General features: G+C 50.9%; 1 protein-coding gene across 6 annotated transcripts; it reads left to right on the top strand.

Annotated features, from left to right (window-relative positions):
* Window positions 1-265: 265 nt before the first annotated feature.
* LOC119805744 (fibroblast growth factor receptor 3-like) lies at window positions 266-8,325 on the top strand. 6 transcript variants are annotated; one of them, XM_038317583.2, is made up of 15 exons: window positions 266-531; window positions 829-882; window positions 1,605-1,774; window positions 2,292-2,415; window positions 2,497-2,687; window positions 4,647-4,791; window positions 5,193-5,383; window positions 5,703-5,833; window positions 6,271-6,392; window positions 6,469-6,579; window positions 6,662-6,846; window positions 6,963-7,085; window positions 7,166-7,236; window positions 7,473-7,610; window positions 7,756-8,325. In XM_038317583.2, the coding sequence occupies exons 3-15, from the start codon at window positions 1,634-1,636 to the stop codon at window positions 8,042-8,044; spliced, it is 1,962 nt and encodes a 653-aa protein (XP_038173511.1). In that variant the 5' UTR covers window positions 266-531; window positions 829-882; window positions 1,605-1,633; the 3' UTR covers window positions 8,045-8,325. The 6 variants fall into 6 exon arrangements, with proteins under 6 accessions (XP_038173511.1, XP_038173510.1, XP_038173509.1 ...); XM_038317582.2 differs by lacking the exon at window positions 1,605-1,774 and having other exon boundaries at window positions 390-531; XM_038317581.1 differs by having other exon boundaries at window positions 450-531; window positions 1,692-1,774; window positions 2,292-2,687.
* Window positions 8,326-22,737: the final 14,412 nt, after the last annotated feature.

Here is a 22,737-nt window from a genome sequence, read left to right as displayed (position 1 = left end):
GGCGGCTTCCTCCTCCAGGACAGAGACGGAAACCTCAACACACACCCCTGACAGAGTTGAGATACTGGCGCCCCCGGGCTCCTACTGACATAGTCTGCCCTCTCCCGGTTTGAACACTGTCTGGCAGAACCCCGAGCCCCAGGAGCACGCCCCTCACTTGCTCGCCACGGCTTGGCTAGTGTGTTTGCAGAGTATGGGCCTTCAGCCGTTCAGCATGCTACTTTGAAGACTGTGTTTCACGGCTTTCCATTTCACCCACAGAGGTCCCGGGCCCTGAGCCTAGCCAGCAAGAGCAACTGGTCTTTGGCTGCGGGGACACCGTGGAGCTGATCTGCTCTCTGCCTGGAGATGCCGGCCCAGGCTGCGCTGTCTGGTCTAAGGATGGCACGGAGCTGGTCGCTTCCCACCGCATCCTGGTGGGGTCCCAGAGATTACAAGTGCTGAACGTCTCCCGTGACGATGCCGGGGTCTACGTGTGCCGGCAGCAGCTCACCCGGGATGTCCTGTGCCCCTTCACTGTGAACGTGACAGGTAAGTTCCTGGTGGCCGGGGCTCACAAACGCGTTGAGCAGCTGCCTAGCTAGAGAGGTCGGGGCAGTCCTAGGCAGCATGGCTCCAGGATCCCTGGCTCAAGCGTGCTGCTGGCTGTAGTTCCCCACATCGGAGGCGGTGCCCCCAGTTTTGTGCTATCTGAATGAATGGCCTTGCAAAGGCAGGGAGCAGTGGTCCCTAAAGATGGAGAGCAGAGCACTCTGAAAATAGGGAGCAGCGGGTCTCCGGATGTAGGCGTGTCGTCGCAGGACCACTGCTTGCTTGTAACTGTTGCAGATGCTGCATCCTCAGGAGATGAAGAAGGTGGCGGGAACGTGGCTGGAGACACAGGTGAGATCAGAGAAGGCCTAGGCAGACTGAGCTGGTCAGGATCAGGCTGCTTCCTGCCTGGAGTCTTGTTGTTCAAGGGCAGTGCTACAGGCAGACAGTGCCCCGGGGGCAGGGCTGCTCGGCAGGGATTTTGGTAAGGATTGTGGTGGGAAGGAACATCACAGGTGTGAGTAAACCAGGCAAGGCGCTCAAGTTGCCACCGATGAGGACATAGATCCGGGGATTCCTGGTGTCTGGGTTTCTTTCCTGCCCGGCTCCCACAATCGTTAAGTCCCAAAGAAATCAAACAGAGGTCTACGTTAGTTGTAAACTGATTGGCCCATTAGCTTAGGCTTTTTTTTTACATTTCCTTTTCTTTTTTTTCTTATTTATTTATTGATTATGTATACAATATTCTGCAGGCCTGAAGAGGGCACCAGACCTCATTACAGATGGCTGTGAGCCTCCATGTGGTTGCTGGGAATTGAACTCAGGACCTTTGGAAGAGCAGTCAGTGCTCTTAACCGCCAAGCCATCTCTCCAGCCCCTTATTAACTCTTAAAACTTATATTAGCGGGGCTGGAGAGATGGCTCAGTGGTTAAGAGCACTGACTGCTCTTCCCGAGGACGCAGGTTCAATTCTCAGCACCCATACAGATGAGGCGTGAGGCTCGAGGGTGGGTTGGTAGGGGAGCTTGGCAAGGCTGGACTGACTATGCCGTCACGAGCACTCGTGCCATCAGGGGCCCCTTACTGGACTCGGCCAGACCGTATGGATATGAAACTGCTGGCCGTGCCGGCCACCAGCACTGTGCGCTTCCACTGTGCAGCTGCTGGCAGCCCCACCCCCTCCATCTCCTGGCTGAAGAACAGCGAGGAATTCCGAGGGGAGCGTCGCATGGGGGCCACCAAGGTAAGCCTGGGAAAGGGCCTGGGTGCAGAGGGTGTAACCCATGTCATCTGTCGTAGACCGGCCCCGACAAAAATACCTCTTGCCAGGGTAGGGGCGTGAGATCGTAGAAATAGAAGTGAAATGAAAAATAATTAGACTGAGACCATAAAAAGTACCAGGAGGGCATTCCAGTGGATACTGACATTTTTCCCTGTTTAGTTTTCCTTATCCGTTTATAACCAAATACAAAAGGAGAAGAAGGCAACCAAAGACGTCTTTAACTTGATACAAAGTCCAGGTAAAACAGTTAATGACTTTTAACACTTTGAGGTGTCAAGTCATCAGCATCTGGTGGTTTAGGTCGCGAAGCCACTCTAGACCGAGTATCCTGAAAGCAGCCGCAGTCCCTTCCTAGGTGACCTTATATTACAAAAGGAAGAGCAGACGTGTGTTTGCCTGGCCTAGCTACCCGTCAGGATGACAACAGGCTCACCGTTTTGGGCATCCGCAGCCCCTCACCTCCTAACTTTCCCTGCAGTTTAGGCACCGGCATGGGAGCCTGGTCATGGAGCGTGTGGTGCCTTCTGATAGCGGCCACTACACCTGCGTGGTTCAGAACACGTTGGGCAGCATCCGGCAGACTTACACCCTGGAAGTCCTGGGTGAGAGCCGGGCCGGGCGACAGGAGCAGGTCAGCCCCGGGCCCTCGGACGCCCTGCCCCTGACCCGTCTGTGTCTTCCAGAGCGCTTCCCACATCGGCCCGTTTTGCAGGCTGGGCTGCCGGAAAACCAGACGGCCACCCTAGGAAGCGACGTGGAGTTCCACTGCAAGGTCTACAGCGATGCCCAGCCGCACATCCAGTGGCTGAAGCACGTGGAGGTGAATGGCAGCAAGACAGGCCCGGATGGCAGGCCCTACGTCACCGTCCTCAAGGTGGGCTCTGTTCTGGGCGGCTGGTCGGGTGGACGGGGGAGCTGGAAGCGCCTTGGCCCCCGTCCTTCAGTCCCTCTTTGGCCGAGGAATCCCTGGGACTGGGGGACCCACGTGTTGGAGTCTCAGAACTCAGCCCCCGTTCTGAGCTCCAGGCAGGCTCTGTGTTCCTCCTGCCCTCCCGGAGGACTTGTTTCCCCCGTTTGCTCTGAGGCTTGGGCCCACAGAAGGCTTCTCTTGGGTGGGAGTTGTGGTGGCTCAGGACAGGAGGACGTCTGCTGAACTAGGACCCTCTGACCTCAGAGGACCGGCTGTCCGCCGCTCTCCAGCTGCCTGCACCGCAGCCCTAGCTCCGCCCTGCCAGGACGGACTCTTCCCGCCTCCCGCTGCCTGTGGCGCTTGGCTTCGTGGCCTCCGGTGGGGGCCGCCGGAGAGAGAGTTTGGACTTTGCCGCACAGGAAAGGAAAATGATCCTCGGAGAGACTTGGAGGTCTGGTGGGAGAGAGGAACAGGTGTTGGCAGGAGTTGGCATCCTGGCTGTCGGGAGAGACCCCTCGGGCCATGTCCAGTGTGCCTCCCGCTGCGGGTGTGTGGTTTCCTGAGCACAGGCTGAGGAGATATGACCCTTGGGATGAAGATTTGTAGAGTAAGGGGGGTTCCCTCTCTCTCTGTGTGTATGTTTCTCTCTCTCTGTCTGTGTCTCTCTGTGTGTGTGTTTCTCTCTCTCTGTGTGTGTTTCTCTGTGTCTGTCTGTCTCTCTCTCTCTGTCTCTCTCTCTCTCTCTCTGTGTGTGTGTGTGTGCATGCTCTCTTCCCCCCCTCTCTCTGTGTATATGTTTATCTCTCTTTGTGTCTGTGTCTCTCTCTCTGTCTTTCTCTCTCTCTCTCTCTCTCTCTCTCTCTCTCTGTGTGTGTGTGTGTATGTTTATCTCTCTTTGTGTCTGTGTCTCTCTCTCTGTCTCTCTCTGTCTCTCTCTCTCTCTCTCTCTGTGTAGGGAGAGTGGACATGAAGGCGGCCAGTCTGTGAAACCCCACCAACCCCACCTACCACTGCCATCAGGTGCCTTGGTTCAGGCAGCCTTCCAGGGGCTTCCTCCCCCAGCCCGTTCTTTGCTGTCTCCCTCGCCCTGCCTCGTCCTCATTTTCCTCTAGAGATTTCCTGGATCGGTGAGACGCACACCTTTATCTCTCTGTGTGTCAGAATGGGGCGGGGCAGGTCCATTCGTGGAGCCATCGGTTTCCTGAGCGTGGCTGAGAAGGCATCTTGGTGGTGTGCCCAGGGTCCTCCAGGAGGTGATGACTGTTCTACGACAACCGGGCGCACGGCTCCCGCTCCGATGCCCAACTACCTACCTTCCCAGATAAACGCCTTGTGCCGTCCGTTCCCTGCTCGACCCCATCCCTGACTCATGTTCTGTTTCCCACGCCTTGATCACACTGGCAGCCCCCAGCCAGCCCTGACTTCCTCCCTCCTTCCACGCCCCTCAGGTCTGTGCCGTCCTCTCGCTGCACCACACGCAAGCTGAGAAGTTTTCAGAACCTCCCAGGGGCAGAGCCCTGTGCTGCTTGAGAACATCGGCTTTTCCCCCCTTCTCTGGCCGACACTGATTTCCTCTGGCTTTCTGTCCGCACATCTGTCTGCCCCTCTTTTTTTCCTGTCCCTCTCCTATTTCTGCACTGACTCCGCAGGTTGCTCCTTGGTGGCACCGTGCTGCCCAAGGGCCTGATGCTTACCTTGGGACAGGGATCTCTCCACCCACAGAGGGACTGGTTCTGGGCTCCCTGCCTGGGTTCGGGATGCAGAGGGCATCCGTTGCAGTGGTCGGGCTGTGATTGTCAAGGTGGTAGCAGAGATTGTGGCATTTTCCCCGAAGCCTGCCTGACCGTCTCCGTGGGGACAGCGCTGTGGTGCCCAAAGGGACGTGCTGGTGCTCGCCTCTTGATCTCTGTTCTCTCTTTGTAGACATCAGGCATTAACACAAGCAACAAGGAGCTAGAAGTTCTGTCTCTGCGCAATGTCACCTTTGAGGACTCGGGGGAGTACACCTGTCTGGCAGGCAATTATTTTGGATTTTCCCATCACTCTGCATGGCTGGAGGTGCTGCCAGGTACTTGCTGCTGCTTCTGCTGCTGCTTCTGCTGCTGCTGCCTCTGCCTCTGCTGCTGCTTCTGCTTCTGCTGCCTCTGCTGCTGCTTCTGCTGCTGCTGCTTCTGCTTCTGCCTCTGCCGCTGCTGCTTCTGCTTCTGCTTCTGCTGCTTCTGCTTCTGCTGCTGCTGGTAGTGGTGGTTCTACATTTGTCCTTTTGTGGTGCTGGCTCAGAACATAACAAAGCTGCCCAGAGCTGCCGACTCACAGATGTTTTCCTCTACCCATGTGAGTTGGGGACGTAGGTCACCAAACTCTGCGTATCCCAGTAGCTTTGCTCCCCAACAGGTACCGAGAGCTCAGGCCGAGCCGATGGGAAGCCCTGCAAGGCTGGATGAGGCCCCAACATTTATGTCTTTGCAGCTGAGAGAGAGCTGGCCGAGGGCAGTGCAGCTGGCACGTGGTCTGCAGGCCGCATCAGCTCCTGGGTGGGCTTCTCCATCTTCATCTTGACGGCATCGGTTGGGACGCTCTGCTACCTGCGTGGAGTCTCAGGAAAGAACCTGGGGTCTCCCGGTGTGGACAATGACATTCGCTTCCCACCCGAGCAAGAGGTAACTGGAATTAGATACCGAGTTTTGATCTCTCTGTTCCTCCTAAAGTCCCAGCAGTGCCTGAGGCCGGCTTAGCACTCACTGCTCTGCCGTCAGACGAGCTGACCCTTCCCTGTTCCTATCCTCCCCACGGATCCCACGCGACTCCAAACAACTTTGAGTCTTCAGTCCCCACGGTTGGATCATCCCTCTTCTTGGCCCTACACACTGCCGCACGCGGACTCGACCTTGCCACTCCTGGGCGTTACACGACCTCAACCCTTTCCCGATGCCCAGCATGCGTTGTCTGGCTCCAACCTGTCCCCGATGATCCAAGCAGGTGACCTCCGTGAACTCTGGTCTACCCTGGGTCCGCATCGTCCTCCCAATTTCAAGAGAATCTACCGTCATGGCCAGTGTTTCTGAGCCTCCGCCGCCAGCCGACCCCAAGTGGGAAATATCGAGAACTCGGTCAGTGCTGGTGGGGCGTTGCGTAGACCTGGAGAGGGTTCTGTGGCTGGGGGCTAGATGGCTACCAGGCAGGGGCCTGTGGCAGGTGGGGTGAAATACTCCCGAGGTGGGGTCCAGGGTGAGACTCGGGTTACTCTGTCTTCATGAGCAAAAGCGCATTGCCGGGGGCTGGGGAGACGGCTCAGAGGTTAAGAGCACGGCCTGCTCTTCCCGAGGTCCTGAGTTCAAGTCCCAGCAACCACATGGTGGCTCACAACCATCTGTAATGGGGTCTGGCGCCCTCTTCTGGCCTGCAGGCATAGACACAGACAGAATATTGTATACATAATAAGTAAATATTTTTAAAAAGCCCATTGCCAGCTATGGATGCAGTGGCACAGGGCCATGAGGGCTGGGGGTCCTGGCCACATCCTCACGGCCTCTGCTTCTTCGGACAGGCTGACACTTGGTCATTCTCTAGGAGAAGGCTGCTTTGGCCAGGTTTTTAAGGCAGAGGCTGTTGGCCTTCACCTGGACAACACTGCCGAGCCCGTCACCGTGGCTGTGAAAATGCTGAAAGGTGAGGAGGGAGAGAAGTAACCCAGGGCCCGTGGGGGCGGCAGGGCCACCCCGTGACTTTCCCACTGTCAACACAGATGATGCCAACGGCCAGGACTTGTCGGACCTGGTGTCTGAGATGGAGATGATGAAAGTTATTGGCCGGCACGAGAACATTATCAACCTGCTGGGGGCCTGCACACAGGGCGGTAAGGACAGCGGGTGGGGGAACGATTATGAGATCGGGACCCCCCGAGTCGCACAACATCTCTGAGGGGCCTGTGCTTCCAGGGCCATTGTATGTGCTGGAGTACGCAGCCAAGGGCAACCTCCGGGACTTCCTGCGGGCACAAAGGCCGCTCAGCACGGAATGCTATGGTGCCTCCAGGCTGCCAGAAGAACAGCTTACCCACAAAGATCTCGTGTCCTGTGCCTGTCAGGTGGCCCGAGGTATGGAGCACCTGGCTTCTCGGAAGGTGAGCAGAGCTGGGGCCCAGGCCGGGTAGGGTCTGTCAGCGTGGAAGAGTGGGTGTCCAGCCTGCTTAGGCGAGGGAGGTGTCAGCGTAGCCAGGTTCCTCTCACGCCTCCTCAGTGTATCCACAGAGACTTGGCTGCCAGAAACGTGTTGGTGACTGAGGACAACGTGATGAAGGTTGCAGATTTTGGCCTGGCCCGTGATGTGCACCGTCTGGGATACTACAAGAAGATCACGCACGTGAGCCCCGTTCCAGGGTGGTGGGGGTGCGGCGCTCCGCCGGGGGACCCCTGACGGCCAACACCTCTCCCTCTGCCTAGGGCCGGCTCCCCGTGAAGTGGATGGTACCAGAGTCCCTGTTGGACGGAGTCTACACCCACCAGAGTGATGTGTATGTGTCCTAACACAGGATGGGGATAGCGAGACCCCAGTCACGCCTGTCGCCGCCTTTAGGGCCCCGGCCCTCCCAGGCTGTGTTCTGTGTCCTCATCGGAGCCCACGGCACAGCCCTGCCGTGCCTGCCTCTCCTCCGCACACCCCGCCTTGCCCGTGGGTGCCCTGTCCTGCTGTAGAACTGTTGCCGTAACTGACCGGGAGTAACAGGCCTCTGCCCTCGCTCCCCGACAGGTGGTCCTTTGGAGTCCTGCTCTGGGAGATCTTTACCCTGGGGGGCTCCCCATACCCTGGCATCCCAGCGGAAGAGCTTTTCAAGCTGTTGAAAGCCGGCTACCGCATGCACAAGCCTGCCGACTGCCCACACGACTTGTGAGCAAAGCGTTCCTTACTCACTCCTCTGACTAGTCCCTGGGAGTGGCTGGTTTCCTACCGGGGCTCCTGGCGGGAGGCTGGCAGCCTTGGGTGAGGCAGGGATGGACAACGGGCCGAGAAACCACAGCCAGGTTTGCCACAGGTATGTGGTCATGCGGGACTGTTGGCGTGCGGTGCCTTCCCGGAGGCCCACCTTCAAGCTCCTGGTAGAGGGATTCGATGGCATCCTCACGCACGTCAGCCCACGTGAGAACCACCCGACCCTGCCCTCCCTGATCCCCGTGTGGGCCGCTCCTCCACGTTCCAGATGGGGTCGGCTTGCGAGAGCCAGCCTGGACACAGATGGCCGTGGGATCGAGGGGATGCGTCCTGACCCAGTCCTGCGACCTTCTCTGCCACCAGGTACGCCTGGACCTACCGATGCCTTTTGAGCAGAGCTTGCCAGGTGATGGGGATACCGGGAGCCCCAGGTCCTTAGAGACGACTGTTCACCCACGCCCTGCTGCGCCCAACCCGACCCGAGCATCGGAGGCCTCAGACGTGAGGGGCCCAGGATCCCATAGACCAAGCCCCGGTTAATGTTTACGGATATAAAAACGTATGGGGCCTTTACAAGTTGTATTTGCTACAGGGTTAGCACTTCTTATGTGACGCTTCCTCGTTTTGTAGGATTGGCTATGACGTTTCAAACCTAGTGAGAAAAAGCAGTGAACGTACGCTTGTGATTTTTTTGTACTGTTCCTGAGCCCCTGACTTTGGTGGCTGTCTCTCGCCTATGAGCTGGCAGCGCCAGGACAGTGTCTCAGGGGAACTTTTCTTGGAGCCCAGCGTGTGGTTTCTCAGCCCACATCGGCAGATGTCGTTTTGTTAATGCAAACAACTTTTCTAAAAAAAAAAAAATAGGATCTCTGTGAGTTTGAGACCAGCCTGGTCTACAAGAGCTAGCACCAGGACAGGCTCTAAAGCTGCAGAGAAACCCTGTCTCGAAAAACCAAAAAAAAATATATATATATAAAAAATAAAATAAAGAGATAACCGGTTCCGAGTCCCACGTGCCGCTGACCTTCCGTTCTGGCGTCTGTGCAGCTGGATCCGCACTCTCGGTGGGGACTGGTGATGAGATTCGTCTCTGCGGGGGTGGAGATGATGATACCTGGGGAGACGTCTCCGCTGCTGTCTGGTCCCTAGTGCACAGTGCCGGGCTCAGGCCCCAAGAGGACGCATTGTCTGACCTTGTCCTTCCCGGTGTGAGGGCGGGCGGGCGGGCGGGCGGCTGGGCTGGGCCATGCTCGTCTGTGCCCCAGACTCCCTGGCGGAACCTCGGGGTCACCAGGTTAGAGGTTCGAGAGTCGGGGAGCCGGGCGGCGGCGGTGGCGCCCGCCTTGGATCCCGGCCCTCGGGAGGCAGAGGCGGGCGGATCTCCACAGTTCCCGTTGCGACATCTCCAGCCTGCACATGGAAGAGGAGGGAAACCGAGTCACTGGGACTAAAACCGTCAATTTCCAGAAAGCCGACAGTGGGAAAAGTGTCCTGGGTGCCTGTGCGTACTTCAAAAAAAAGTCCTGGGGGCTGGAGGTTCAGCGCGCTGCCTGCTCTTCCCCAAGGTCTAGTCACTTCCTGTTCCTGGAGAACTACAAACATGGCGGCCCAGAACGGGCACTTCCTGTGCGGGCCGTGACCACTTCCCGTACCCGGGGAAACTACAAACATGGCGGCCAAGACAGGGCACTTCCTGTGCGGACCGTGACCACTTCCCGTACCCGGGGAAACTACAAACATGGCGGCCAAGACAGGGCACTTCCTGTCCGTGCCGCAGTCCCTTCCTGTTTCTCGGGAAACTACAAACTTCCCGTACCCAGGGAAACTACAAACATGGCGGCCAAGACAGGGCACTTCCTGTCCGTGCCGCAGTCCCTTTCTGTTTCTCGGGAAACTACCAACACGGTGGAAAAGACAGGGCACTTCCTGTGCGGGCCGTGATCACTTCCTGTCTGTGCCGCACAGGTCCTTGGGAAATGTAGTTCGGCGTCCGTCCGCGGGCGTCTGTTCCCCGGTGACTCGCGCTGTCCTCCACGGTTTTCTCATTTCCTGAGGTTCCGCCCAGGGCAGGAGGGGGCCGAGGTCGCGGCTGCAGCGGGAGTTCGAGACCACCCTGGGCGAGTTGGGAAAATACCGCGGAAAATGAAAGTTCAAAGAGGGCGGAGGGTACAGCTGCCGAGTGTCTGCCAAGCCCTACGCCCGACCGGCAACAATAAAATATATAGACATCCTTAAAATAAATATACACATCCTTTTCCCAGGTCTGCAGCGGAAACAGAGAGGAAATGCAGCCCTCGTCCGTGAACCCCCAGACGATGCGGAAATCGCCCTCGCGGCTGCACAGTTGCAGAGACCTCGCCTCCACGTTGTTTCCGCATGAAGGGAAGAGACGATGTCAGGAGACGCCGAGCAGTTGTCACGGGAACCGCGTGCGCTCGGCCGCGGTACCGGGGAAGGGTAAAACTCAGATGCTAGATCGGAGCTGTTCAGCGCGATTGCTTCACTTTTTAAAAAAAAAAAAAATGTTAATTTACTTATTATGGATACAAAATCCTGTCTGTGTGTGTGCCCGCAGGCCAGAAGAGGGCGCCGGACCCCGTTATAGATGGCTGTGAGCCACCGTGGGGTTGCCGGGACTCGAACTCAGGACCTCGGGAAGAGCATGGGGTCGCCGGGACTCGAACTCAGGACCTCGGGAAGAGCATGGGGTCGCCGGGACTCAAACTCAGGACCTCGGGAAGAGCATGGGGTCGCTGGGACTCGAACTCAGGACCTCGGGAAGAGCATGGGGTCGCCGGGACTCGAACTCAGGACCTCGGGAAGAGCATGCAGTCGCCGTGACTCGAACTCAGGACCTCGGGAAGAGCATGGGGTCGCCGGGACTCAAACTCAGGACCTCGGGAAGAGCAGGCCGTGCTCTTAGCCGCTGAGCCGTCTCTCCAGCCCCTAATGTTTCCCTTTTGAAGCTGCACGCAGTGCACGGCCAATCAAATCCTCGACCGGAGGTGGAGACGTTCAGACTCCATCCATGGAACTCGAATTTCCGTGGTCGCGTGCACACATGTAAGAAAAAGAGAAAACCTATTAAAAAATTAAAAAAAATACCACGGGTTTTACCAAATGTTCAACAATAGGGGAGGATCCGCCCGTGGACACAGAAGCGTCTGCTCGGGTTTGAATCCCTCACCTGCCGTTCTGAGCTCAGGGGAGGAAGCGGACACAGCCCCTAGCTTTCCCTCTGCGGGAGCCGCGGGTCCTTGTCCTCAGCTCTCACGGGAATCAGTGGCAGCACCGGAACAGGAATTACCGGAGGGACTCGGGCCTGACGCCCCGGCGTCCGCGGCAGATGTGGAAGACTGAGCTGCAGAGACCTCTTCTTTACCTGGGAATGCAGACGATGCTTTATATACTCAGAAACTCAACTGGGGTAGCAAAACGGTAAACACTGTTTAAATGTTAATCATTAAAAATAAATGAGCGGGGGGGGGGTGTTGCTGGAGGGACGGCTCAGAGGTTAAGAGCACGGCCTGCTCTTCCCGAGGTCCTGAGTTCGAGTCCCGCAAGCAACCCCGTGCTCTTCCCAAGGTCCTGAGTTCGAGTCCCGGCAACCCCACGGTGGCTCACAGCCATCTGGAACAGGGTCTGGCGCCCTCTTCTGGCCTGCGGGCACACACACAGACAGGATATTGTATACATCATAAATATTTTTTAATGCATAATAATAAATAAATATTTTTTTTAAAAAAAATCCTTTCTAAAGTCTGGCGGTGGTGGCACAGACTTAATTTACACGAGTGGTCCGTGTGTCTATATACAAGTAGACAAAACATTCACACACCAATAAATTTAATTTACACGAGTGGTCCGTGTGTCTATATACAAGTAGACAAAACATTTACACATCAATAAATTTAATTTAAAAAAAAAAGAGTTCTACACGAGCCCGAGGTCGGGAAACGCGCGAGGACTTCCGCTGTCAACTTCCGGCGGCCGCCGCACAGACTCATGGGAAGTGTAGTCCCGACAGGTTCCCAGACCCGGCTGCCTGCGGGAGGAGGACACGCCGCTCCGATCCCGAGGAGGGACGCGGGGAGACGGGGAGACAGAAACGGCTGCCCCTCTGGCCCGGACAGAGGACTTCCCCTGTCAACTTCCGGCGGCCGCCGCACAGACTCGTGGGAAGTGTAGTCCCGACAGGTTCCCAGACCCCGAAAGGAGTGCTGAGTGCGCCTCGACCTTCCCGGGGTGCTCATGAATATGCAGAGGGACGCCCCCACCTCTGCCGCTCTGGCTTTGGTTTCTGTGGCTTTGGAGCCTGTCCTGGAACTAGCTCATGTAGACCAGGCTGGTGTCGAACTCACAGAGATCCGCCCGCCTCTGCCTCCCGAGTGCTGGGATTAAAGGCGTGCGCCACCACCGCCCGCCCGGCTAAATCTAATTTTTAAAAACTAAACATTAAGCTGGCTGTGGTGGCGCATGCCTTTATCCCCTGCACTCAGGAGGGAGAGTGAGTTCAAGACCAGCCTGGTCTATAGAGTAAGTTCCATGACAGCTGGGACTACACAGAGAAACCCTCTCAAAATATCAAAATAAACAAATAAATAAATAAATACACATAAAAATTGTTTTTATTCGGGCCCAGGACTATGCTCATGGCAACAGAGAAGATAGAAGTCGAGTGTATAGACGTACCTGATGTGGGATGCCCCTCTGTATGTTGTGAATACAATGGCTTCATAAAGAAACTGTCTTAGGCCTGTGACAGGGTGGACTAGAGCTCGTCAGGGAAAACCAAACTGAATGTTGGAGACGGTGGCGGAGTCAGGGAGAAGCCGTGGAGCAGCCGCCAGAGACAGACACGTGGGAACCTCGCCTTGCCGGTAGGCCACGGACCTCGTGGTCAAATATAAAATACTGGAAATAGGTGAAGATGTGAAAGCTAGCCAATAAGAAGTTAGAGCTAGGGCTGGAGAGACGGCTCAGCGGTTAGGAGCGCTGCCTGCTCTTCCCAAGGTCCTGAGTTCAAGTCCCGGCAACCCCACGGTGGCTCACAGCCCTCTGTGATGGGGCCTGGTGCCTTCTTCTGGCCTGCAGACACACACACAGACAGAATACTGTATACATAATAAATAAATAAATATTAATAAAAAAAGAAAAGCTACATAAAAGGCTAATAAAAGACTAAGAAAACAGAAAGTCTTTTAATACTGAAAAAAAAACCCCAAATCTGTGTTTGTTCCTGTGTCCCAGCGGTGTGATTTCTATAGGACGGATCTCCGTTGATGTCACATAGGATTTAACACTGAGAACAACAAATCTGTGTTTGTTCCTGTGTCCCAGCGGTGTGACTGATACGGGATTGCTCTCCGTTGATGTAAAATGGGAATTGCCTGCCTTGGATCCGTCAGAACGGACTGTTACTGAGGAGGTCATGCCGTTGAGACTGTGCTGGCATCTCCTGGCTCTGAGGCACTGTCCTTTGGTCCTGGTTGCTCTTAGGATGGACGGACAGGTATAGACTGGGATTTCTGAATACAAGGTCAAGAAGTAAAAATTCTGATGACCCTGCTATGCACCTATCTCCCTAACCTACCACATGGTTGGAACCTGAATGTTTGCGTTGGTGTGAACCAGTGAGCTTTGGTCAGGCGATGGATTCCACCCCTGTGGAGATCAGCTACAATTTATTTTCTATCCGGTGCCTTTGCTAAGTTGCAAACAAGTGGAAGCCCACACGGCGCCAGACAACAGGGTCAGCTCCCTGCAGCCAGGCTCCAGGCGCCCTGAGTCGCGCGGTCTTCTATCTAGCACCTTCACTAACACGCTAAACCTGAAGACCCTCTTTCCTCAAAAGCCTATAAATGGATTTCCCTTTGTTCTCGGTGTGGTTGTTACTCCTACTCCAGATTCCCCGGCGGCAGGCAGCCCGTCACTAAAGGATGTTTCCCTTAAATCTGTGCATCTCTCTAGTGGATCTCAAAAGAATCCTTATTACTTAAGACAGTTTTTATTCCATCTACAGATATAGAGAATGTCATTTTGGCATATTACAATTCTTATTATACACATATTTAGGAAGTTATACATGATATAGCTCGGAAAATTTCTCTTAATTCTACAGTATGAATCATTTCATTTAAAAAGGACAAAAGTACTGCTTTAAACACCTTCAGCACTTGTCAGGAGACACTGCACGTTTATTAAGGTGGAGCATTTTATGGATGTGCCTACTATCACCTCACATCCATTCCCTACAAAAGAAGGTTCAAGGGCCAGAGAGATGAATCAGTGAGTTAAAAGGTGTTTGCCTTCGAGGCCAGCCTGGTCTACAAGAGCTAGTTCCAGGACAGGCTCTAAAGCTACAGAGAAACCCTGTCTCGAAAAACCAAAAAAAAAAAAAAAAAAAAAAAAAAAAAAAGTGTTTGCCACCAATACCAACAACATGAGCTTAAATCCCAGGATCCACCTGTTAGAAAGGGAAGAAACTTTGGCAAACTACCTGTCCTCTGGCCTGCACACACGCAAAGTGTGGCACACTCATCCATGCGCAAACACAAACAAATGAATAAATGATTTTTTAAAAAAAAACTCTTAGGGCCTGGAGAGACGGCTCCGTGGTTAAGAGCACTGGCAGCTCTTCCAGAGGCCCTGGGTTCAATTCCCGGCACCCACGTGGCCGCTCACAAGTGTCTGTAACTCCAGTTCCAGGGGCCCCAATGCCCACGGCAAAACACCAATGCACATGAAATAAAAATAAATGATTTTTTAAAATTTATTTATTTATTTATTTTTATTTATTTATTATGTATACAATATTCTGGCTGTGTGTATGCCTGCAGGCCAGAAGAGGGCACCAGACCCCATTACAGATGGTTGTGAGCCACCATGTGGTTGCTGGGAATTGAACTCAGGACCTTTGGAAGAGCAGGCAGCGCTCTTAACCTGATACCCGTTCTCCCCTCCCTCCTCCCTGATCCCAATGCTCCCCTACCTCCTCCCTGATACCGGTGCTCCCCTCCCTCCTCCCTGATCCCCGTGCTCCCCTCCCTCCTCCCTCTTCCCTGATCCCCGTGCTCCCCTCCCTCCTCCCTGATCCCCGTGCTCCCCTCCCTCCTCCCTGATCCCCGTGCTCCCCTCCCTCCTCCCTCCTCCCTGATCCTCGTGATCCCCTCCCTCCTCCCACCTCCCTGATCCCCGTGCTCCCCTCCCTCCTTCTGATCACCGTGCTCCCCTCCCTCCTCCCTGATCTCCGTGCTGCCCTCCCTCCTCCCTGATTCCCATGTTCCCCTCCTTCCTCCCTAATACTCATGCTCCCCTCCCTCCTCCCTGATCACCGTGCGCCCCTCACTCCTCCCTGATACCCGTGCTCCCTGATCCCCGTGTTCCCATCCCTCCTACCTAATCCCCGTGCTCCCCTCCCTCCTCCCTGATCCCTGTGCTCAGCTCCCTCCTCCCTGACACCCGTGCTCCCCTCCCTCTTCCCTGATCCCCGTGCTCCTCTCCCTCCTCCCTGATCCCCGTGCTCCCCTCCCGCCTCCTTGATCCCTGTGCTCCCCTCCCTCCTACCTGATCTTCGTGCTCCCCTTCCTCCTCCCTGATCCGCATGCTCCCCTCCCTCCTCCCTGATCTCAGTGCTCCCCTCCGTCCTCCCTGATCCCCATGCTCTCCTCCCTCCTTCCTGATCCCAGTGCTCCCTTCCCTCCTCCCTGATCACCGTGCTCCCCTCAATCCTCCCTCCTCCCTGATCCCCGTGCTCCCCTCCCTATTCCCGCCTCCCTGATCCCCGTGCTCCCCTCCCTCCTCCCTGATCCCCGTGCTCCCTCCCTCCTCCCTCCTCCCTGATCCCCGTGCTCCTCTCCCTACTCCCTGATCTCCGAGCTATATGATAGCTACATGATAGCTACATGACAGCCAGATAGCTACATGATAGCTACATGATAGCTACATGACAGCTAGATAGCTACATGATAGCTACATAATAGCTATGTGACAGCTAGATAGCTACATGATACCTACATGATAGCTACATGATAGCTAGATAGCTACATGATAGCTACATGATAGCTAGATAGCTACATGATAGCTACATGATACCTATATGATAGCTAGATAGCTACATGATAGTTACATGATAGCTAGCTAGCAACATGAAAGCTAGATAGATAGCTACATGATAGCTAGCTAGCTACATGATAGCTAGATAGATAGCTACATGATAGCTAGCTAGCTACTTGAAAGCTAGATAGATAGCTACATGATAGCTAGCTAGCTACATGATAGCTAGATAGATAGCGACATGATAGCTAGATAGCTACATGATAGCTAGATAGATAGCGACATGATAGCTAGCTAGCTACATGATAGCTAGATAGATAGCTACATGAGAGCTAGCTAGCTACATGATAGCTAGATAGATAGCTACATGATAGCTAGCTAGCTAAATGATAGCTAGATAGATAGCTACATGATAGCTAGACATAGCTACTGATAGCTAGACATAGCTCCATCAGATGATGATAGCTAGACATGGCTCCATCAGATAGCTAGATAGCTAGACATAGCTACATCACGATGATGATAGCTAGACATAGCTACATCAGAAGATGATAGCTAGACATAGCTACATCAGAAGATGATGATAGCTAGACATAGCTACATCAGAAGATGATGATAGCTAGACATAGCTACATCAGAAGATGATGATAGCTAGACATAGCTACATCAGAAGATGATGATAGCTAGACATAGCTACATCAGGATGATGATAGCTAGACATAGCTACATCAGGATGATGATAGCTAGACATAGCTACATCAGGATGATGATAGCTAGACATAGCTACATCAGGATGATGATAGCTAGACATAGCTACATCAGAGATGATGATAGCTAGACATAGCTACATCAGAAGATGATGATAGCTAGACATAGCTACATCAGATGATGATAGCTAGACATAGCTACATCAGATGATGATAGCTAGATATAGCTACATCAGATGATGATAGCTAGATATAGCTACATCAGATGATGATAGCTAGATATAGCTACATGATAGCTAGATGTAGCTACATCAGATGAAGATAGCTAGATATAGCTACATCAGATGATGATAGCTAGATATAGCTACATCAGATGATGATTGCTAGATATAGCTACATCAGATGATGATAGCTAGATATAGCTACATCAGATGACGATAGCTAGATATAGCTACATGATAGCTAGATAGATAGCTACATGATAGCTATATAGCTACATGATAGCTATATAGATAGCTACATGATAGCTAGATAGCTACATGGTAGCTACATGATAGCTACATGATAGCTAGATAGCTACATGATAGCTAGATAGCTACATGATAGCTACATGATAGCTACATGATAGCTAGATAGCTACATGCTAGCTAGATAGCTACATGATAGCTAGATAGCTACATGATAGCTACATGATAGCTACATGATAGCTAGACATAGCTACATCAGAAGATGATAGCTAGACATAGCTACATCAGAATGATGATAGCTAGACATAGCTACATCAGAAGATGATGATAGCTAGACATAGCTACATCAGGTGATGATAGCTAGACATAGCTACATCAGGTGATGATAGCTAGACATAGCTACATCAGATGATGATGATAGCTAGACATAGCTACATCAGGTGATGATAGCTAGACATAGCTACATCAGATGATGATGATAGCTAGACATAGCTACATCAGAAGATGATGATAGCTAGACATAGCTACATCAGAAGATGATGATAGCTAGACATAGCTACATCAGGATGATGATAGCTAGACATAGCTACATCAGGATGATGATAGCTAGACATAGCTACATCAGGATGATGATAGCTAGACATAGCTACATCAGGATGATGATAGCTAGACATAGCTACATCAGATGATGATGATAGCTAGACATAGCTACATCAGATGATGATGATAGCTAGACATAGCTACATCAGGGATGATGATAGCTAGACATAGCTACATCAGATGGTGATAGCTAGACATAGCTACATCAGATGGTGATAGCTAGACATAGCTACATCAGATGGTGATAGCTAGACATAGCTACATCAGATGGTGATAGCTAGACATAGCTACATCAGATGGTGATAGCTAGACATAGCTACATCAGATGGTGATAGCTAGACATAGCTACATCAGATGGTGATAGCTAGACATAGCTACATCAGAAGGTGATAGCTAGACATAGCTACATGAGATTGTGATAGCTAGACATAGCTACATCAGAAGGTGATAGCTAGACATAGCTACATCAGAAGGTGATAGCTAGACATAGCTACATCAGAAGGTGATAGCTAGACATAGCTACATCAGATGGTGATAGCTAGACATAGCTACATCAGATGGTGATAGCTAGACATAGCTACATCAGATGGTGATAGCTAGACATAGCTACATCAGATGGTGATAGCTAGACATAGCTACATCAGATGGTGATAGCTAGACATAGCTGCATCAGATGGTGATAGCTAGACATAGCTGCATCAGATGGTGATAGCTAGACATAGCTGCATCAGATGGTGATAGCTAGACATAGCTGCATCAGATGGTGATAGCTAGACATAGCTGCATCAGATGGTGATAGCTAGACATAGCTGCATCAGATGGTGATAGCTAGACATAGCCACATCAGATGGTGATAGCTAGACATAGCCACATGAGATGGTGATAGCTAGACATAGCTGCATCAGATGGTGATAGCTAGACATAGCTGCATCAGATGGTGATAGCTAGACATAGCCGCATCAGATGGTGATAGCTAGACACAGCTGCATCAGATGGTGATAGCTAGACACAGCTGCATCAGATGGTGATAGCTAGACATAGCTGCATCAGATGGTGATAGCTAGACATAGCTGCATCAGATGGTGATAGCTAGACACAGCTGCATCAGATGGTGATAGCTAGACACAGCTGCATCAGATGGTGATAGCTAGACACAGCTGCATCAGATGGTGATAGCTAGACACAGCTGCATCAGATGGTGATAGCTAGACACAGCTGCATCAGATGGTGATAGCTAGACATAGCTGCATCAGATGGTGATAGCTAGACATAGCTGCATCAGATGGTGATAGCTAGACATAGCTGCATCAGATGGTGATAGCTAGACATAGCTGCATCAGATGGTGATAGCTAGACATAGCTGCATCAGAAGGTGATAGCTAGACATAGCTGCATCAGATGGTGATAGCTAGACATAGCTGCATCAGATGGTGATAGCTAGACATAGCTGCATCAGATGGTGATAGCTAGACATAGCTGCATCAGATGGTGATAGCTAGACATAGCCACATGAGATGGTGATAGCTAGACATAGCCACATGAGATGGTGATAGCTAGACATAGCCACATGAGATGGTGATAGCTAGACATAGCCACATGAGATGGTGATAGCTAGACATAGCCACATGAGATGGTGATAGCTAGACATAGCCACATGAGATGGTGATAGCTAGACATAGCTACATCAGAAGAATGTAGCTAGACATAGCTACATCAGAAGACGATAGCTAGACATAGCTACATCAGAAGAATGTAGCTAGACATAGCTACATCAGAAGACGATAGCTAGACATAGCTACATCAGAAGAATGTAGCTAGACATAGCTACATCAGAAGACGATAGCTAGACATAGCTACATCAGAAGAATGTAGCTAGACATAGCTACATCAGAAGACGATAGCTAGACATAGCTACATCAGAAGAATGTAGCTAGACATAGCTACATCAGAAGATGATGATAGCTAGACATAGCCACACCAGATGATGATGATAGCTAGACATAGCTACATCAGATGATGATGATAGCTAGACATAGCTACATCAGATGATGATGATAGCTAGACACAGCTACATCAGATGATGATGATAGCTAGACATAGCTACATCAGAAGATGATGATAGCTAGACATAGCTACATCAGAAGATGATGATAGCTAGACATAGCTACATCAGAAGATGATTAGCTAGACATAGCTACATCAGATGATGATAGCTAGACATAGCTACATCAGATGATGATAGCTAGACATAGCTACATCAGATGATGATAGCTAGACATAGCTACATCAGATGATGATAGCTAGACATAGCTACATCAGATGATGATAGCTAGACATAGCTACATCAGATGATGATAGCTAGACATAGCTACATCAGATGATGATAGCTAGACATAGCTACATCAGATGATGATAGCTAGACATAGCTACATCAGATGATGATAGCTAGACATAGCTACATCAGATGATGATAGCTAGACATAGCTACATCAGATGATGATAGCTAGACATAGCTACATCAGATGATGATAGCTAGACATAGCTACATCAGATGATGATAGCTAGACATAGCTACATCAGATGATGATAGCTAGACATAGCTACATCAGATGATGATAGCTAGACATAGCTACATCAGATGATGATAGCTAGACATAGCTACATCAGATGATGATAGCTAGACATAGCTACATCAGATGATGATAGCTAGACATAGCTACATCAGATGGATGATAGCTAGACATAGCTACATCAGATGGTGATAGCTAGACATAGCTACATCAGATGATGATAGCTAGACATAGCTACATCAGAGGATGATAGCTAGACATAGCTACATCAGATGATGATAGCTAGACATAGCTACATCAGATGAGGATAGCTAGACATAGCTACATCAGATGATGATAGCTAGACATAGCTACATCAGAGGATGATAGCTAGACATAGCTACATCAGAGGATGATAGCTAGACATAGCTACATCAGAGGATGATAGCTAGACATAGCTACATCAGAGGATGATAGCTAGACATAGCTACATCAGAGGATGATAGCTAGACATAGAGCTACATCAGATGGTGATAGCTAGACATAGCTACATCAGATGATGATAGCTAGACATAGCTACATCAGATGAGGATAGCTAGACATAGCTACATCAGATGATGATAGCTAGGACATAGCTACATCAGATGATGATAGCTAGACATAGCTACATCAGATGGTGATAGCTAGACATAGCTACATCAGATGGTGATAGCTAGACATAGCTACATCAGATGGTGATAGCTAGACATAGCTACATCAGATGGTGATAGCTAGACATAGCTACATCAGATGGTGATAGCTAGACATAGCTACATCAGATGGTGATAGCTAGACACAGCTACATCAGATGGTGATAGCTAGACATAGCTGCATCAGATGGTGATAGCTAGACACGGCTACAGCAGATGCTGATAGCTAGACATGGCGACATCAGATGATGATAGCTAGACATAGCTACATCAGATGGTGATAGCTAGACATAGCTACATCAGATGAGTGATAGCTAGACATAGCTACATCAGATGATGATAGCTAGACATAGCTACATCAGATGGTGATAGCTAGACATAGCTACATCAGATGGTGATAGCTAGACATAGCTACATCAGATGGTGATAGCTAGACATAGCTACATCAGATGATGATAGCTAGACATAGCTACATCAGATGATGATAGCTAGACATAGCTACATCAGATGATGATAGCTAGACATAGCTACATCAGATGATGATAGCTAGACATAGCTACATCAGATGAATGATAGCTAGACATAGCTACATCAGATGATGATAGCTAGACATAGCTACATCAGATGTGATAGCTAGACATAGCTACATCAGATGATGATAGCTAGACATAGCTACATCAGATGATGATAGCTAGACATAGCTACATCAGATGATGATAGCTAGACATAGCTACATCAGATGATGATAGCTAGACATAGCTACATCAGATGATGATAGCTAGACATAGCTACATCAGATATGAGATAGCTAGACATAGCTACATCAGATGATGATAGCTAGACATAGCTACATCAGAGATGATAGCTAGACATAGCTACATCAGATGATGATAGCTAGACATAGCTACATCAGATGATGATAGCTAGACATAGCTACATCAGATGATGATAGCTAGACATAGCTACATCAGATGATGATAGCTAGACATAGCTACATCAGAAGATGATGATAGCTAGACATAGCTACATCAGAAGATGATGATAGCTAGACATAGCTACATCAGAAGATGATGATAGCTAGACATAGCTACATCAGAAGATGATGATAGCTAGACATAGCTACATCAGAAGATGATGATAGCTAGACATAGCTACATCAGAAGATGATGATAGCTAGACATAGCTACATCAGATGATGATGATAGCTAGACATAGCTACATCAGATGATGATGATAGCTAGACATAGCTACATCAGATGATGATGATAGCTAGACATAGCTACATCAGATGATGATGATAGCTAGACATAGCTACATCAGATGATGATGATAGCTAGACATAGCTACATCAGAAGATGATGATAGCTAGACATAGCTACATCAGATGATGATAGCTAGACATAGCTACATCAGAAGATGATGATAGCTAGACATAGCTACATCAGAAGATGATGATAGCTAGACATAGCTACATCAGAAGATGATGATAGCTAGACATAGCTACATCAGATGATGATAGCTAGACATGGCTCCATCAGATGGTGATAGCTAGACATAGCTGCATCAGATGGTGATAGCTAGACATAGCTGCATCAGATGGTGATAGCTAGACATAGCCGCGTCAGATGGTGATAGCTAGACATAGCCACATCAGATGGTGATAGCTAGACATAGCCACATCAGATGGTGATAGCTAGACATAGCCACATCAGATGGTGATAGCTAGACATAGCCACATCAGATGGTGATAGCTAGACATAGCTGCATCAGATGGTGATAGCTAGACATAGCTGCATCAGATGGTGATAGCTAGACATAGCTGCATCAGATGGTGATAGCTAGACATAGCTGCATCAGATGGTGATAGCTAGACATAGCTACATCAGATGACATAGCTACGATGATTGATAGCTAGATATAGCAAGATATCCTCCCTGATCCCGTGTTCCCCTCCCTCCTCCCTCCTCCCTGATCCCCGTGCTCCCCTACCTCCTCCCTGATCCCCGTGCTCCCCTCCC

The sequence above is a fragment of the Arvicola amphibius genome, unplaced genomic scaffold (assembly GCF_903992535.2).
Source record: "Arvicola amphibius unplaced genomic scaffold, mArvAmp1.2, whole genome shotgun sequence".
Classification (NCBI taxonomy): Eukaryota; Metazoa; Chordata; class Mammalia; order Rodentia; family Cricetidae; genus Arvicola; species Arvicola amphibius.
The sequence above is the reverse complement of the archived record's forward strand: the minus strand, read 5'-3'. Positions and strand labels throughout refer to the sequence as shown.